The sequence below is a fragment of the Vidua chalybeata genome, chromosome 4, assembly GCF_026979565.1.
Source record: "Vidua chalybeata isolate OUT-0048 chromosome 4, bVidCha1 merged haplotype, whole genome shotgun sequence".
Taxonomy (NCBI): Eukaryota; Metazoa; Chordata; class Aves; order Passeriformes; family Viduidae; genus Vidua; species Vidua chalybeata.
Window position 1 is genome coordinate 6510365 of NC_071533.1, and position 19784 is coordinate 6530148.

A 19784-nucleotide genomic window follows, 5' to 3' on the forward strand; every position below is an offset into this window, starting at 1 on the left:
CTGGAAGAATCCCTTTATCTCACTGCATGGCTCCAAGAGCTCCTCCATCGTTCACAGTTATCACAGGGAACATCAGCTGGGTTTTGTGGCTGCACATGAAGTAATGCAATATGGCCCAGATGAAAAATCCCTTACTTTTTTTTTTTTCCACTGAGGGTGCTGAGACATTTCAAGAAAGGCAAAGGAGGCACCAACAAATCTGCTCCCCCAAAATGTTTTTCAAATCTTTACCTGGTTGTTGTTGGCCGAGAACAACTGAGCCTTGAAGTAGCAAAAGGCTCTATCACCATTACTACTTTTTTCATTGTTTAGAAATAACAGCTGAAGTTAAATCCTGCATCTATTGTCAGAGAAAAACCTGGTAATGTGCTCTCTTATCTTTGCATAATATATTTAATTTCATTTCTTCCTGAAAATATATTCATGAAAATAGTTAGATGTGCCATAATAAACTTACATAAGTTTCCTCTAACTTACTCCCAGGCAGGTGGCCCTCACATCTATCTCAAGCATTTACACTGCTTGCAACACTTCCTTTGGGTGCTCCAACACTGAGTTCCTATGAACCTATGAAAGTATAATTTGCTCCTATTGCTATTTTTAAACCAAAATTAATTAATTTCCATAATGCCAAAAGGTTTCTACCTTTTAAATTTTTCCCTACAATTCTGCTTAAGACACACTTCCAAGAAACAATTTAAAAAATCACTCAAATATTTGTGCACATTAGGACCATTATGGGGCATACAAATGTTCCTTTTTTGCTTTAGTTTTTGTCAATGTGATAATTTCTGCTTGCAAGTCCACGGGAAATGCGAGTTTTTCTTTTCTAAAGAGAAGATAATAGACACACCTAGGGCACTTTGCAGAGATTAACACTAGTAGTTCCCCATCGAGCATTCAGATACAAATAAAGACAAATTGGCCTTTAGATTGTATTTTTCTTTTCAGCTTTCTGTCTCTTTTGGGGTGAAGCAAAATCTTCTGTACTTGGAAGAAGCTGATGAGCAGAAACTTCAGTGGGGGATAAAAATAAAATAAAGCACCAAATGCAGGTTGAGTTCCTGAGCTGAGTGAATTAACACAAAATTATTAACACTGGATGAACAAGTAACTACAAACATTTGGCCAGAGCCACCTTTCCCAAGGTGCTTGTGATTGCTGCTGTGAAAGAAAGTGGTTTTGCTGCTTTTATTGTAGATTCCCCAAGTGATAAGCATTGCATCTGCCATTTCCTTGAGGCCTTTAACTAACTCTTTTTAATATACTAAAGTCTCTCCTTGCTCTCTCTCCTATCACCAGCAAATGCATCTACCTGTAAACCATCCCCTCCTTCTGCATAATTCTCCCATCTGCCTTCTGCTTTTGCAGGGCACCAGTGAGCACCACAACTGCCCCAAACTCAACTAAAACACTCAGCAACAAATAACGGCAATTTTGTACTCAGAATGAAATCACATTGTAGAAGAAAAAAACCCCAAACCTGTTTTCAGCTTTGCTTAGATTATTTTTAAACAATGTTCTTTATGTCTATCTATCCATCTGTCCAAACAGCTGAAGAATTCTGCATTTAATTTACTCTTAGGCAGACAAATGTTATAGAAGACAAACTTGTACAAGGTAAGACAGGTGAGGACTGAAGAGTCTCAAGGTAACTCTAAAAAGAAATGTCAGGAATGATGTGTTCCAATTCCTTTTGCAGAGCTAAAAAAGTAATTTTAAAATTCGTCATTCTATTTCAAGTTGAGCTCGTATTTGGAAAAGTTTCATCTTTGGGAAACAATTTGACTCAGTGCAGATGCTTACATTTACAAAGGATTCTGATATTAGCAAAGACAAAGAGGATATGAAACCAGAGATAGGTTTGAATGAGATGCAGATTCTAAACCACAGCATGCTGAATATCAGTAAGCCAAATGCCTCATCTATCAAATCTTTTTCAGGAGGTTGTTCAATCACCACTGTAGCTTTGTTACTGAATTTATATCCCAGAATTAGAACAGGAAGGGACTCCCCGAGGCCAGCTTTTCTCTCCCACACAGAGAGGCACATCAGTCACTCACCAAACTTACCCACCAGTCCCAACAGATGCTTTTCTTACTAATTTTTTTTAAAAAGCCCTCCTGTGACAGGGGCTCCAGAGGCTCCTCTGACAGTTGTGCCAGTGCAAAAACACCCCACTGCTAGAAAGTTTCACTTGGTGTTTAGCTGCAGTCTCCTCTGCTGTCATTTAATCTAGTTATTCCTTATTCTGCTCACATGAACACAGGCAAAGTTTATTATTTCCCTCTCAAAGCTGTAATTTTACATATCTGAATGCCATTATCATAGCTCCCCTCTTCTCCAGACTAAATAAATTAGTAAAATTCTTCAACCTTTGTGCACAGCTCATGTGTTCTAAACCTCTGACCACTGCTATCTCCTCCACGTTGTTCTTGGATTACAGAGCCCAAAATTGAACTCTGGGCTCCAGCTGCATAGCAGAATTACCACATGTGCCTTACAGACAACATTCCCAACACCTCAGCCAGATGTTTGTCCTTTCTGCAATGCTACCTCTAAACACAGTGTCTGACCAACACTAGTCCGGATCCCTGCCTCAAGCTGTACTGCCTGGGTATTCATCCCTCCCCTTTCTCCATGCCCCCAGGCACAGGATTTTGATCTCACTGCATTGGCTGCTGTTTTTCATAGTTTCTTCAGTTCCTCAAGGTAAGCCTGAACTCTAGTTCTTGTCCTCTGAAGTGCTCATAGCACCTCCTTGCGAGGTGTGCCGCAGACATTTAACAAACATCCTTTCTCCTCCATCATCCACAACGTTGATGAAATGAATGAATGCCAGAGCAAGCACAGCCTCTTGCAGACTCCACGTGGTCCCTGGGCTTTGACTTCACCCTTAGTTAGAGCTGTACCTACCCTGAGTTTCCCTGCTCACCGTGGGCATATTGTGGGAGGACACATCAGAAGCTTCACTCAAGCCCAGAGGTCATTAACTATTGTTAGGTTTTTCCATACACATCTCCAAGTTGGTTCCAGTTGCCCTTCCTGAAGCCAACAGGCTTTATTTTGCTGTTTTCCCTTCTCCCTTTCCCTAAACTAATTCTACAACTTTGTGTCATTCTCCCCCAAGCTGTCTTCTATCACCTGCATCAGAAGACAGCTCCCAAGAACTTGCAGGGCAGCCCTGTGCTGTCCCAAATTCACTTCCCAGAATAACACATGGTAGACAAAGTCCCACATTTCTCACCAAGTACTTCCAATGACTGTAGCTGCTAAAAAAACCCTTCTCAAATTTGACCTCCACTTGTGTTATCTGGTTAAGAGTATTTATGGCAGCAATTTTTCAAAAATCACTTACTATTGAGTAACTATTACTCAGCAAACTTATTATGGTAAGTTAAATAATAAGAGATGTCAATGAGTATTTTTGCCTGTATGAGAACACGGCATGGTACTGGAAAATAAGATTTACCCTGTATAAAGGCAGCCCATAGTAAAACAAGAAACACAAATTTTCAGATACATGTCACCTTTCAAGACAGCCATTAGTCATGAACTCTTCTGATTGTTTTAATTCACACCTTTCATCTTGAAGGTCCTGTAAACAATTGGCAAAATAATTAGTGTAGTGACTTCACAGGGAAAAGAAGTGGAATCTATGTGGCCACATCAATTTGTGCAAAGTCCTGTTGTTTAGCCTGTATTGAGAGACTGGCCAATTCACCAGGAATTTCATGGGATGCTCAGAAGGATATGATCACATTGCCTGCCCAGTAAGTACTGATGATTAAGAAAAACTAAGACATGTACAACGATGCATGTGCTGCACATTTCACTTGTCCTGCTTTAGCCACAGAACACACTGTATACATGCTTGAGCATGTTCTTTTCAAATTTGCTGATTTGAAATTGTTTGTTCTGCATAATAGATTATATTTTCAGCTCTGAAGGAGACTCTGCTACTAATGAAAACTCTGTGGCTGCTCAGGAGACAGCCTCTATTGCTGCACCACAGATCTGTACCACACATGAAGGAGATGCAAATCCTGCTTGGGAGCAGATCCAGAAAACACTGCAATCAGTTGAAGCCGCCTTGGTTACGATCCCATGGATCGAACCAGAAATGTGGAAGCCTCTGCTCGATGGCTGTGGTGCAAAGTGGTTGTCAAGGCAGCTGAGTGCACAGGGAGAAGGCTGCACGCAGGCAGGCGGGCACGGGGATCTGCAGACAGGGTGCGATAGATGGAAAACGTGCCACAGCCGCTATCAGGCACTTCAGCACTGAATTATGTTGAATAAATTCTGCAAAATCTGTCTTGCTTTGGAGAACTATGCCAAGTACAGCCCACTTCTATAGCAGTCCAACTATCTCACCTTCCTAGAATGACTTTCCACAAGTTGCCCGCTATCTGTCTCCTGCTATCAGACTGCAGAGAGCCACCCCAGTGGCTGACAGTCCCTGGCCTTCCAGAGAGCTCACATCAGGCACTTGTACCCACAAGTCACTCTTTTTGTGGGAAGAATTAGCATGTGGGAGATAAGGAATTCAAATCAGTTACTAAAATCAATCTGCCACTCTGCCACAAAAAAAACCCAAAACTTTCCTACTATCTATAAAGCTGTCACACAGGTTGGAATTGTCAGAGGGACATCTCTCCAGTATCCTTTTTCATGCACCTGCATGGATTTTTACACAGCCATACACTTGCATGCCCATGTGTACACACACAAAGAAGAGTATTTGGTTGAATCTTACTCCCAGACCAGTACCAGAAGAAAAATAAAATTAAAAGGGTGCTTTTGAGGACTGAGAGAGGCAGACTTAGCACAGCTTAGGGAGTACCTACAATTGTGCCCTGAAGGCAGCAATGACTGTGTGGCATCTGCTTCCAGCACCACTTTCCCCAAGCACATTTCACAGAAATTCTAAGACAGAAATGAACAGCAGGACCAAGTGCCTGATAGAACATGCCTTGGTAGTGAATTAAGTGCCACTCTCACTTTTCTACCCTGACAGGAAGCCAACAGGGGTCAGGGACTCCCATCATCAGGAAACCTGAAAGGGCTATCCAATGTCTTGGATGGGCAGAGCTCATAACTCAGACCAAAACTGAAAGCAGATAAAATGATCATAAGTGCTAATAATGGGACAAAGCAAGGTGGAGAAAAAGCACTGTGTAAGTCAATTCACGTGCATGTGCACTCCCCCCCACTGCAATTACACTGGCAATAAAAATTGCTGTTCCGTCACAGGGACAGAAACAGCTGCCAGGGTCTTGAAATATTCTTTTAGGCTTTCAAAAAAGTCTGAAGTCCAGCAAACATGATTAAGGGAATGTAACAGCTGTCATACAATGAGAGCCTGAGAGAACTAGGACTGCTCATTGTGGAAAAAAGGTGACTTAGTGGGATCTTTCCAACCTGGATAAATACCTGATAGGGTGAAATAAGATGAAGTAAAGAAGATGAACAACTCTTCTTAGTGATGCCAGTGGAGAGGAGGCAAGAGCAGAAATTAAAACACAAGGAAAATCCATTTAAACATAAGAAAACAATTTTTTCTTATGGTGAGCAAGGTCAAACATTGACACAGCTAGCTCAGAGACTGTCCAGAGTCTCCATTCCTGGAGATATTCAGAACCTGACTGTACATAGCCTTGAGCAGCAAGATGATTCTGCTCTGAGAAAGGAACTGGAACTCGACTTCATACCTCATCCATTCTGTGATTCTCTCAAAAATAATAATCCATGGGTTCTGCTGTCCTGAATAAATTCAAAATCAATTGCTTGTAATCATGCTCTTTAAGCCCTGGCTTTCATTTACAAATTCTAACATTTGAACGTTTTAAGAAAGCCTTCCTACAGTAAATAGGATTACCCACAATGTGGAGTTAGAGGCTTTTTGGCAGATGTAAGCAAACAACAGTAAGAAGGTGTGAATCATTCTAATTAACTCCATGGGTACATAGCAGGGAAGCTACACAAGGGCAATTTAAATGCCAACATTTCACTGCTGGTCACTTCAGTGGAAATTCACAGGGTTCGTGTGTTTCATAGTCCCCTAAGGCCTAAGGGTATTTTCCAGGGTGCAGAAGCAGCAGTGATCCCACACACAGAAATCAAACCCTCAAGGTATCCCTTTATTTTGCAGTGTGCTTACAGCGGTCTCATGGTGATGACCCAAAATTCAGAGCTGGTTCCTGTAGAAGGTTGCAGAAATTTAGTTTCCTGCAGAGTACAGGAAGTCAGAACAGAGCACAAATACTGCCAGAAAATAGTGGATATGAGCACCTCTGCTGGTTGGACCAAAAAAGCTCTTGCTATCTACTTTCTATATGCTTAGAGTCACAGAAAATTACAGTATCAAGAGCTATACTGGCCTTAAAGCCCCTTTAAAAAGGAATTAGGCAGGAAGATACATGCAAACTCATACTAAAGAATGTAGTATCTGCACAACACCACCACTGTGATTATTTATCATATTCAAGCTAAAATTCTAAACCCCCAGAAGGTATTTTCCAGCTACAGTACCAAGAAAATAAACAAGAAGAAATGTGCTCATGGGCACGCCAGTCTCACACAAATGCTGAAATTTCACATGGTTGAAGGATACAGCCTCCCTTCGCCCTGCTTGCATCCCACCATTCCCACACACTATTAGAGGAAAAAAGGAGATCAGTTCACTACTTCCCCTGCTGTGGCCACACAGGTGTTAGTACTGCTGTGAGCAGAATGTGCAAAGATGAGGCCCTGGGAGCAGGCAGGTTTTCACCTTTAGTGTTTTTGAATTACAGTGGAATTACTGCTCTAGAGACAAGGCCAGTGTGAGTATGAACAATAACAGGAGAAACCTGCACATCTGCAGAATAGTCCTGGAGTTCCAAACATACTGGAATCTTTGTTCCACATATTACCTTAGATCCAGAAACATCAAAATGGGCTGATCCCACTAATTACATTATCACTAAAAGAACAACTGACACTGCCAAAATGCAAAATTTTTGCTCTACGTTTCCAAATTTCTACTGAACTAAGCACTATGCTACTGATTCTGGACAGTCCTGAAGAGGAAGCACAGCCTGTCTGTCATCTTACAGGTCAGTGCAGAGTGTGGACACACATGGCAGAGCAGGCTCTGATGCATTTCAAAAAGGGACTGGAGCTTTACTGGCTTCATCTCACTGAACCAAACCAACAACCAGTAAATTAAGCTGGCAAAATTTAAAAGGAGTGGAGTATTCCTAGACTACAACTCCCTAAGACCTACACCCTCCAGTTCCAAAAGTTTATTTGAGCCATGTGAAATTCATTTACCACCATCAAAATTACAGTGTTGCAAGGAGTACTAAATTCTCACAAAAAGGTGAATTAAAAAAAAAAAAAAATTAATCCACTACAGATGGGATTGTTTCAATATTTGGCACGGTCAATGGAATTGAAGAATACCAGGTCCTTGATAAACAGGAGAGAAAATAATGAAATATTATTATACTACACACAGATAGATATACATGGAGAAAAAAATCCCAAAAAGCCACGGCTGAGGTTTTCCCCAATATTAATGAACCATCCAGAAAAGGAATAATGAATATCACTCATCTGGCTTCCATGAAGGCAGGTTTGATCTACAGAATGAGTCAATGAGATGGTGGAAAACTATTAAAGTACATTAAAGACTGACTACAGGTCAGAAAAAGCAGCATAAGATCAAGTTTTTAATTTATCCAGTGATCTGAACTGAACTATATAGTCTGACATAAAACTATTCTGTCAAAAGAAGAATTTTATAAAACAGAAGATGAAAATGTCCTTTTTTAAAGTGACTGTTTGAAAAAAAAAATTAATTTCTTCTCCCTACCTTTTGCTAGATTAAAAGAGGCCACATTCTTATAGGGAGCAGTTGAAATTATTGAATTGGTTTTCACATGACTTTGTGATAGATATTACTTTGATACTATGGTAATTTTTGAGCAAAGTGTGTTTGGTTGATATAGATATCAAAACGATTTTATTTCCATTTTTGAGTAAAAATGAAGTTATTTGGACAGTAAGACTAATACAGAAAAGTGCAATATAATAATATGGTTATTAACATAGAAAATACCTTAAAAAGTGAGAGAAGCAATTCCCCAAATCTAACCAGTAAATTTGAATATACCCTAGGAAACTCTGTCTTCCCTTCTCAGAGTATTAAGAATTCACCACAGATTATCAGGGAGATACCATGACTTGTGTGAGTCTGATGAGTCCCTTTCTGACAGCTGTTGGAGATTTCATTGTTAGTTTCTTGGATAACTGAATTAAAATCAACTCTCCTGCCTGTGATACTGCTGCTGATTAGGAATACTCCATACTTTTTTCAGGCTGAATCCATTACAATATCATTATTTATTTAAGATTTTCCCCCTCCACTAAATGCCCTGATCAGTGCATTACATTCACACATCTTTTAATATTCTTTCCTAATTATTTCATACTCCATGGGGAATCTTATCTACTCAACTCCCTACAAAGAGTGCTCTGCCACTTAAAGACCTGAATTTGCAATTTTCTTATAAACTGGCTATAAAGTGAAGTGGTTTGCGCTGAGGGGGCCACTAAGCTTAAGTCTCAAGGACTGAACTTTGGACCCACTGTACTTAAAAATCCTCTTTAGGAGCTTCAACACACACACAGAGAAAAACCCCCAAACAAAACAGAACTGCATTAACGAAAGCAATATCAATATGCAGAAATTTCAGAGTACTAAAGAAATAATCTTGAGAGCTACAATAACAAGTGAAACAATTCAAATTACAAGGTCACATGCCTAAGAGTGTAGGAACAGGAATTTCTGTTGCATGCTGAAATCATCAGCTGAAATTATAAAGGAAAATAAAAACATGTTACTATTTGACCAGCAAGAGAGACACCAGCATGTTCTAGTTACAAAGCTGTGATTAATCAGGAGAGGCATTTCCAATATGCACTCAGAAGATTGTAGGCTGCTGAAAAAGTCAGAGATAAAACCTCCTATGAAAGAGCACATATAGCTCTGACTACTCATATTTGCAGAAATTAATGCCCCTAAACAGAGGCAGAAAAAGGCTAGGAAATGGAAACCCTATCGTACTAAAAGAGACTAGAAGATTGGCTGGCTCACTTTCTCAAAATGAAGGCAGGATTAGAGGAATGTAAGGAATGGCACATCAGATGGTGAACATCGCAAGGAAGAAGAATTATCAAAGTTGACGGACAGCACTGGTGAGATAACAAAAGTAGAACTTGCTGTGAATAAATTCAGGCTGGAAAGAAAGTGGTCCCAGTTCTTCAAAGGGGTGAGCTTCTGAAACAGCATCCTCATAAAAATAATAAGGATGATGGGGTTTAAGATGGAGCTTGGTAATGAATAAGATTGCATAATGTTACCTAGTACAGAAAAGAATTGAATTTGACACACGAAATATCCTACTGTCCCATGTTCCTGTCACTTTTCCCAATTCCTCTGCAGCTAGGGTGCCAAAAAGTCTGCAGACAGAAAGTTGGCAGGAGTCTGGGGACACAGCTGCCCGTTTTGGTGCTCACTTGAGAAGTGGCAGCCATGTACATGGGGTTACACCAGGGCCACTGGACTTTTCTTATGCTGCTCTTTTCTACTTCTTACTGTCCTGTTTCAGGGATGGAGTAACACAAAACAAATCTCAAGCTAAAGCATTTTTATGTAGGAGACCACATACACACTTCCACAGCATTTTCCGTAACACTTTCTGTAGGCCTTACGCAATGGTTTGTTTCTGTTCCTTAATGCTGCTCTTTGAAGGGATGTTTTCAGAGTTATCCATAGCAGTAGACAGGCTATTTCTTCTTGCAAGGCTGAAACTAATAGGAAATTTACCTGTGGGTATTCTGCTGCTCCTTTATATGAATATAATATTTGTAATTGATTGCAAATTTAAATCACATTCTTGGTGCTACTGTGAAGTTGCACTTCAGACCCAAGAATTTGTAGTGAAGCTGAGAAAAAACAACATATTTGGAATGATAAGAGTTGTTCCAAAAATAAAAATGTAGCAGAAACTGGCATTTTAAGATTTTCAGTATACTTGCTACTATTATATATCAGACTCTTATAACCACAGAGCAATATGTATTATAATACACAGACCTATCAAGGTTCCACAAAACAGATTATGGAGCAGCACAAACATATGAAAACCCAGTTCCTCAGAAGCCTTTCTAACACTCCAGGATGATCTAACCAACAAGATACTTTACATCTTTTAAGCACAAGATCAAATATGTCACCAAAACCCACCCGTACTTTTAGTGGCCTCACTGAAAGTGAAGTCTTAGAGAGAATTAAAATTCTTATGCATTTATCTTGGTATGATGTAAGAGTCTTGCTGCTAGAGGCCATGTCCTCTGAGGTATTGAGCCCTGCCTGAGAAGTCTGTGAATTCTCATCTTTCATCTGGGCATATGAATATTCCATGTTATGCCAAGGTCAAAAGCCAGGATTGAAAGTGCTAACCTGGTTTACATTTTAATACTTGAAAGCACCACACCTGATCTGGTTCTCCTCACCAGGAGGTACAGAATCCACTGCTTCCTTGAAGAAGTGTGTCTGTGCACAGCCTCGAGACCCTTGTCCTTATCCTACAAATCTTTTTTTCCTTCTTGCTATGCATATTTACCCTTAGACAGCATCTAGCTCTCACCCTCATCTGCCACTTTGCAAGCTGTCAAATGACTATTCAAGCATTAAAAAAAATGAAGGGTCTGTTAAGTTGTAAATTAAATGACAGTCTATAGCTGAAAATTAGCAGTAACGTGCCCAAAAGTTTATTGATTGCTAAGAAAAGGTGAATAACCCCCCCTACAGCTGACTGTGTAATTACTGACCTTTAGAACCCCAGAGCTATTAATTTAAGAAAAGATAGCAGTGAACTAGCAAACGAATTATTTTGCAGCAGAACAATGAAGGCACATATCAAGTTTTTGCATGTGTTCAGTGCGACCTTGAATAGTATTACATGCCTGTATTTTCCATTTTAATGCAGAATATAACCCAAGCTATATCTGGACAAAAAATGCCTGTCAACTAGTTCAGAAAATCAGTGGGAAGGCACCCACAGACACTGTGGCTTTTCAGTACATTTGAAGAACTCCACATCCTTCCAGAAACGTTCTAAATTACTGCTAAAGGCAGGAAAATTGTATTGCCAAGCTCAGCCACCCTGGTACATGTCCTGCCAACATTTCATCTGTACTCCAGAGATGGAGATGGAAATGGCCAGGAACAGGAGAACAGCAGACAGTAATTCAGCATCAGTACAGTGGTAGACACACACACACACACAAAAAAAATCCTCACCTCTCTTGATATTGCTAAATTTAATCTGCTATAGACTATTGCACAATTCATAGAAACAGCAGCCTAAAGACTATTAACACAAATGCTCCAGCAATATTTAACTTTTCTCTTTTTCTTCTAAATAGCAAGCACTTATTATAATGGAGAAATAGCTGCCTTTTGACAAAGCAAACCATATTTTAAGAGCATTGGTCAGCTGGTGGAGTTTACAGTAAGAAAATTTTAAAAATATCTGTTACTTGGAAGTAATGGAAGAAAAAGGTATCTGACCTGGTACAGATGTCCTTCCATGAACAGTAGTTTCGCTGGGCAGGAGATCTTTTGAGTTGGAAGTGAATGGTGATTGTCTAAATGTGTCTTCAGAAAAGAAAGGGCTATAGGAAAAAAACAAGATGTCTTTTTTAAAAGAAAACAGCAGTTAACAGAAGAAGAAGTAAATATGAATTTTGACCTCAACATCTTAATATTGTAAGAAATACCATCCTGTTAAAGAAACGGTTTCACTTACAGAATTCATGCTGAAAAATAGGCAGACCATGAGGCAGCGTGCTTTGGTAAAATTGCGTTTCAGAGTGAAAAGTGAAGACTTCACAAAAGGCTTTTAGGTACATTTCAACATCTCACATTTGCTATATCACATTACAATATGGATCATTAAAATTAACATTTCAAAAATTTGCATTCCATTGTCATATCTGGAGAGGGCAATCAGGAAAGGTAAAAAATATTATTATTTAATAATCTGAAGCATACAGTAGTCATCTTTAAAAAAGAACTTTTCAAATACTAGGTTAAGATGCTGAATATTTCTATTCTGACATGGCCTTCCATGAATGAAACTGCCTCCATGAATTTGATAAGGGGTGTATCCCAAAGAGTATAAAGCATAAAAATTACCAGCTACATGATTCCAAAAAGAATATTTTGCTTTAGTTTTAATTAACAGGCAGAATAAAGTTAATTTCAATAATGAAATGGCATCTCTATCAAAGTATTTGCTTTCTGCTCAATTAAAGATCATGACAGAAATAAGAATTCCTTATCCGCAGTACAGACAGACATCAGCAAGAGGTACATAAAAAAATTCAGAATTGAAAACTACAGTCTTTCTTGGAAAAATGCTTTCTAAGGGAATGTATTCCACCTGCATGCAAACTATCAATTTCTTCCAGCAAAGTAAGAATCACTTTAAATCTGATCTCTCCCAGACTGAGGATCCTTAACAGGCTGGTGTACAGTGGGTGTTTTAAAGGCGCAGAACAGGAGGCCAGACCATTTCTGCAGCCTTTTCTTACCCAGGAATAAAATCCAAGAATCATTTCAGGATAAAGGACCTACTATGAGGCCTCACAAGGTGTTGCACAGCAGGTAGTCCAGACTCAAAGCACCTGCCAACAGCACCCAAGCTGACCTGACCAGTCCAGATACCCAAAGTTTCTGTCCAAAAGGCATCACTTGCCTGTGCTTTCCCTCATGCAGTTTTTCTGCAGAGAGTGAACAAGGTGTCTCCACCAAGTCACTTGCATTCTTAGTCAGATCTCTTCTGCCTCAAGGAAACTTATTGGTAATTAGTTGACTTGATTGTGAAACACTTTTGGCAACCACATTGTTTTACTTTCCTATTCAGTTTTTTTGGACACTATTCCTTTTGTGCTGTTCCCTATTTGACAGTTAATGGGATATTTTGGTACTTCTACAGAAGTTTGAACACATCCATAAGCAGTCAGCATTAGGCTGTGCTGAAGGGGAAGGCGTGAAGTTGCCCCAAGCCTGAACAGTTTGGTGAATGCCAATAGCTGAATAATGCAGGATACTCCAGAAAACAAGTGACCAGGATAAACCAAAACATCTCCAACACACATGTACAAAACTTAACTTCTTCCAAGACTCACACTCCCACTCAGGGGTGACATAATACAAAACAGACTGACACTGTATAAAAATACACCATGATTTATTGCAACATTCCTCTCACTGGTTTAATAATGATTTGAAAGAAAAACAGCAATAAAAAAATGTTTGATTACTATTGTAACTCTTCAAAATCTTGTAATCCACTTGGGTTTCCATGTTGGCTTTCCTGCTTGTGTCTTAAATTCAGTCACCGGGACACTGCTCACTGCTGGTTCTAAGCAAATAGATGGTGCAGGGCTTATCTATTTCAGGTTGGGCCATAGGTCATGAGCAGGTGCTGTTGAAGGCCTCATCATGTCATATCCCAAGGATTTCCCTCTCCTCCATTGGCCTCTGGTGAATTACAGAACCATCCTTGGATACCTCTTTTCTGCCTTCCTCTAGAATGGCAGCAGAGTCTCTTCAGAGGAGGCTCTGTTGTTATTTCTATTTCAGCAGATCTGTCCTCCAATTCCCAGTGCAAAATGTGGAGGGAGGAGCTCCTGCTTCATGGCAAGAAATTACACATTGTCCTCAATCACTGTAAAGTCCTTTCAGACGAAGGTTAAGCTTTAGGATATTTTTTATTTTTCCTCTGGCTGCACTTTTCCAGTTTCATGGCTACACTGTTCTCTAGATGAAAGAAACTTATCTTGGCATCTTACGCTGGCGTACTCACTTCCAGATCACTCGCTTCTCCCCTTTCTGTCTTCTCATCACAGATGGCAGGCTCTACCATCTCACACAGCCACTGAACTGTGAGGAATCCTTGCCAGTTCTGGCTGCTTAAGCAAAGTCACATGGAAGTATATGCTGGCAAAGTCCAGGAATACTCACAGGAGGAACAGCAACAGATAGGGGACAGTTAGAAATGTTAATAAGGAATAAGACAGCAAAAAGTGCTTGTGTACCCATCTTGCTGGGGTTTGTTGATTTAAGCCTCACCAGTGACACAGCTAAATCTTTGTGCTTCCCAATTACTCACAGGTGGACAACACTGACCTCACCTTGGCTGTCTGCAGCTGTCAGCACATTTCACACAGCAACTGTGATTCAAATGCCTTTCTGTCATTACTCCAGATGTGGGCTGGTGAGCCAAAGTGCAACACCACAGATTTTCTTAATGCAGTCCAAGTGCCTCTATCCTCCACTGGCTGCTCCATCACATTCCATTTTTGAGAAGGCGTCATACCCTCACCAGTAAAGACTTCCAGCTGTTTATTTGGTTTGGGGTGGACTGGTTGGGCTTTTTTTTTTTTTGTTTTTTTTTTGGTTTTTTTTTTGGCAAGGTCTTTCAAGTCAATTTGTTTGAACTCACAGGATTTAGTAGACTGACTCACTTCCCCTCTTAAGATCTCCTCATTCATGTCTTCTTCTGCTGATAAATAGGCAAGATAAGAAAAGCACCCAGAGAAACTGAACCAGGCACTCAGCATTTCATGCCCTGATGGGTAGCAGCCACTGTAAGGACATCTCAGTAAAGCTCAACACAAGTTTGACAACAGCCAACTGTGCTATCCTCTTAAAAGTTGGCAGCCAAAAGAAGGGCGAGTTATCTTTGAACTGTCCTCAACCTTTCCAATTGGGATTATCTTTGATAGATCCAAAAGTAGCTCTGGATTCTCACACCAGTCTTGCTGGTAACATCATGAGACACTGAAATCTATTTTCAACTATTTGTCAGCCCGTCCCTGCAGCACACCCTGCATGGTTAATGAGTAGCTGGACAATATGTGCATTTCTCTCTGTTTGTGTCTCTGGCTTATACTTTTTAAGTAGCACAGAAAGGCTGTGCAGGCTGCATATCCGACAAATTCCCACACTAGCAAATATGGGAAGCATTCACTGTAACCAGAAGCCAAAAGCTCAATTGAATTATCTTTCAACTTGTAACATCAAAAAGTCCCTAATGTACATTTACTGAGCTGGTCAGTCTATTAAAAACAAGTTATTTATTGCAACTACCATGAATGAATTGGATAGGCCTAGAAATTTAAGTACAATGTATTTCAGAGAGCTTTTCTTTGCAACTGAAATGCTTTTCCATTCTGTCTGGGCCAAGTTGTTACCAGTTAGCACTGAGAACTTCTGTAAAGGGGCTGCAGAGGCAAGAAGGTCTTACTCTATCTTTGAATGAGCTCTTCATCACATCAATGCACTCGGTCTCCAACCCATCCACAACAATTTGGGAACTTTAAGGTAGGAAATAAATATATCCTTGCCAATTCCTGCCTACTCCTCCTACCCTACCAAGGGCTCCAAAGTCTTTACCAATTCCAGATGCCACTTACTGCATAAGAGCTTTAAATCTTCCCATAGGGACACCTTACTGCTCATGCATACGTAAACACCTTGTGGGCTTGTTTCCAGCCATAGTACTGTAAAGTGCACATTTCTTTAACAGCAAAGGCCACAACAGGATCATGTTTTTAACTCCTGCTTAATTTAAATTATTGTAATAATGTAACTGTAATTTAAATTATTGTAATAATGTAACTGTAATCTTTGACACACGTTTTGTTAGCACTGTCTTACCGTCTGACTTTTAAAAATTCATCTCTAGAATATATTAAGATGACAGAAATACTAAATTGAATTTTTTCTAAAGAAATCTAGCTAGACAGAAAACAATCAAAATCACCCCTTCTTACACTGGTCCATGTCTTAAAATCCAGTCTGGTATTCTTTCAAGCACTGCATGTACTATGCAGTTTCTTTTAAGCTTCAGTTTTTGTTGAAAAAAATAGAATAAATAATCCCTAAAATGATGTGTGACTGCTTGATCAGAGAACAGACAAAAGCCCTTTGAGCCTTTTTGACTTATGAACCCATAAGCAATCAGATCTATAGTTGTAGCTTTTCAGATATGGATTCCATTACTCATGGAAATATCTTACATTTGTACTATCAGGTCATGTTTGCAGGAGACAGACAGGTTTGAGTTCACAAGGCAAAAGGAGGTAATGCTATTTACAGTGCAGCTTTGTAGGTAACCACAGGCTGTACTTACCTGGCTGTAGTTCTGATGGCGTTATCTTTATTGTGGTTGTGCTCTTTGCTCACCTTTTCTGCAGAGGAACACACATGAGTTTTGTGATTAGCATATGCCACATGTTCTCTATCAAATTTTATTCGGGAGAACTATTTTAATGCTTTCAAGTAATAGCATAACCCAGGGTAATTTAGGGTAAATGGTTCCAGAATTATTAGAAAATGGGCATGACTTTATTTAAATTAACACCCAACAAGGTTTTTTCAGCTCCACATGTCAGCATTAGAGCTCCATGCCGAGTGTGCAACACAAGTGTTCATCGAACACACTGCTGGTCCCACTGCCTTTGTGTGACAGATGAGGTTCACCTTCTTTGCCAAGGGAAGTGGGCAATGCAGCCCCAGGAGTGCTGCATCCTGCAGCCATTGGCCACTCAGGTCAGGAACTGCCATCTGCAGATTCCCCTCTACAGGGATCAAAGCAGTCATCACAAATTATTTAATTAGCTTTCAAAAATACAGGAGCTGAACTCTGGCTTTTCCAACTCAGTTGAAATACTGTGAGCCTGACCTGGCTGCCACAGTGCTTTAAAGCATATGCAGGCTATGGGGGACATTTGGCAAGGCCTCTGTGTTTCAAGTGTGAGGGTTGGAAGGTTCCTATTAGTTTTCAGCCCTGGTGATCTCACAGTTTCATAGAACTTTGGGGTTACACAAAACAAAACAAAACAAAAAAATCTGATCTTGCTCTTTAACTTCAGCTATTGAGCAGTTTGCCCTGGATTTACCTGATAGCTGGAAAAGCAGCTCAGATGCCATCTTCACTGATATGTCCTGGCTGAAGAGATTTCTCTCTGGGAGCACACGGCCCTCGGGTGCCTTCTGGATGCGCTCGCTGCTGTCCCGCCCCAATAAAGTGCTGTAGCCAACGTTGTGGCTGGGTTGGCTGGGTGACACCGAAGCCTGCGAGTCGTGGATGTCAACTTCCATCGGTTCTTCCTTTATCTTTACCATCTGGATTTCCTTGAAACTCTCGGCTGCAAATATGTATTAAAAAAAAAAAAAAAAAATTATAAACAGCCACCATAATTATTTAATTAGGCAGTAATTTTTCAGAGTGCTCAAAGCAGAAATCACAATTACCAAGTTATAATTTGTGTACCGCATCCCTGCAAATGGGAAGGGAAGCAAGCAGCTGACAGCCTCAGTATTCTTCTGGCTGTTATAAATAGAAGCAAGCTCTTGAAAATCATTTTGCAAACTAGAAAGCAGAAAACAGTTGCGTATTTGCAAAAACATCACTTTCTATGAATACTGCGTGTGTGATGACACACTAGTTAGTGAAACTTTGCAGCTCCACCCCAGCTCTCCTGAGGTAGGCACTGAAAGCCTCTTACAATCTCCAAATTCCTGTTTCAGCAGAAGTACCAGCACTGACAGTCAGAAGTACCAGTAAGGGGATAGGGGCAGAGGAGGAAACCTCATTTTCTCCTCTTTCTTTCTCTTTTATGGAAAATTCCAGACAACCACATGAAGAACCTGTTTGTTACACCTGCACAAGCTTTCTAGATGAGAGGAATATTCTGGGGCTCATGCTTTTCTCAAGGCTGACAGATATTCCCTCAAGCATTACAAGGTCCATTAGCCTTAATGAACAGTTTTCTTAAGTCCATATCATCCCCTCCTTGCCTTCCCCTCCAGTGTCCCAGGTCTAGCAAACAAAACCATAGTTTAGAAGACAAGTTCTAGAAACTCCAGAGACAGCAAAAAAAGGGCAATATGTCTGGAGAACCAAGAACATAAATAAATGCATGGACAGAGTTAAATATCAGAAGGAACATCCAGGTAAGGAATAATTCCAACAACATTTGTTAGCTCTGGTTTTCCCGTCTTCTCTAACTCATGTGTGAGTGTGTCAGCTTCATAGATTTTATTCCAAGTGTGAAAGATTCAGGCCTTTCATTTTCAATTACCCAATATTACAATGGACCTCAGAGGCATCAAAACATGGTTTGGTTATCCCCAAAAATGTTTTCAGCTTCCTCAGCTGGTTGGTGTCATGTTGTCGCCTCCAGCAAAAGATGGACAGAATCCCTTTATCATGAAGGCATAAGCATTCTACCTAAAATTAGACTGATATGTTATCACCAAGTTCTTTTTCATTACCTTGGTTTTTGCCTCTCTCCACATTCCTGGAGTAGAGGAAAAGTGGCCTTACTTCCTACAGCTCTTAAAGAAAAAAAAAAAAAATTGAAGCCAGGAGATAAATGCCACTTGGATATGTTCCAGGAACAATTTACATGAAGTGCTTTCAATCTTTTCTTATGACATTTCTTGACCTTTAAAAGACACATCTAAACATTGATAAAAATCTTTACCCTCTACTATCCACAGATACATCTCAGACTTCAGAAATTTTTATAGTGATTTCTCAGCTGAAGACTAGTTAGAAATACCATAATGCCTTTTTTTTTTTGCCCTGTTAAGAAGATTATTCTCTTTTTACAATTTTGTTTAAAGCTTCCATTACTCTCTTATTATAAAACCACAGAACCTTGCATCTGTGTTAAAAAGTGTAAAAATAGCATGCTGTGTATTGCAAGTGAACACAGAGCAGCGAAGGAACTCATCAGGTAACAGTGCCAATCAAAAGCTCAGGTAACTCCACAAACAAATGAGTTCTTCAGATGTCTGACAGACTGAGCTCTGCACCCAGCTGCCAAATTTAGGTGCAGAGTCAAGCTGACCTTTGCTGCTCCCTCTGCTTTTAAAATATTCTTTCTATTTCCGTTCCTGCTCCACACAGTTTAATTCCCTGTCCTGCAAATGCTTTTGTATCAGACAAACTGACAGGACCCCAACTAAGGCAAGAGTCAAGCAATACCAGTGACCTTCTCTCCCTCACCATCAGTGAGCACTGCAATTGCCCTAACTACATCTACATATTTGATCATTTCCTTTGACCTTTATCTTTCCAGCTGCACCCTTTTGATCTGACAATGTCCCTGCCAAATGTGAATTCTGTCGTACTCTAACTCCCCAAAGCAAACACACAAAGAGAAGACTGAAGGAGGGTTTCTGATAATTTTACAAGAGCTAATGAAAGGGAAACACAGTCAGTCTGTCCCACAAGCAGCAATCATAGGCAAAAAACCCTGCTGTGCTAGATCTTGTGCTGGCAAAATACTGTAATTAAGGTTATGCCCATACCTGTCTCACCATATAGGCAGTCAAACTCCAGCTTCTTGAGGATTATTTTCCCTTCTGTGCTGTTCATTGTGGAGCAAGGTGATAGCCCTTATTTCTTTACATAGGTATCTCACATGGTTATAGCACAGCTAAAGCTTTTCAAGTCAAGTACAGGTACACAAAAAGGTCTCCTGCTTTAAATAACTGAATCATTTTATCTTTGACTTTTATAGGAGACCTAGTGGGTGAGCTGGTTAAATAATCTGCAATTTATCAAATATGAACTTAGTATAGGAGAGTCAGGTTTTTTTCTTCAGGTCAGATTTCTATAATAGTACAGCAAAATCTATGGGCTAAA

General features: G+C 40.0%; 1 protein-coding gene across 1 annotated transcript in view; it reads right to left on the reverse strand.

The window, feature by feature from the left end:
* Window positions 1-19784, reverse strand: part of ZNF827 (zinc finger protein 827) — a 100621-nt gene that overhangs the window by 20573 nt on the left and 60264 nt on the right. Inside the window, exons 6-8 of the mRNA XM_053941210.1 lie at window positions 17026-17274; window positions 16257-16314; window positions 11624-11727 (exon numbers count right to left, since the gene is read on the reverse strand). Coding sequence (XP_053797185.1) covers window positions 11624-11727; window positions 16257-16314; window positions 17026-17274 — 411 coding nt within the window. The remainder of the gene's footprint in view (window positions 1-11623; window positions 11728-16256; window positions 16315-17025; window positions 17275-19784) is intronic.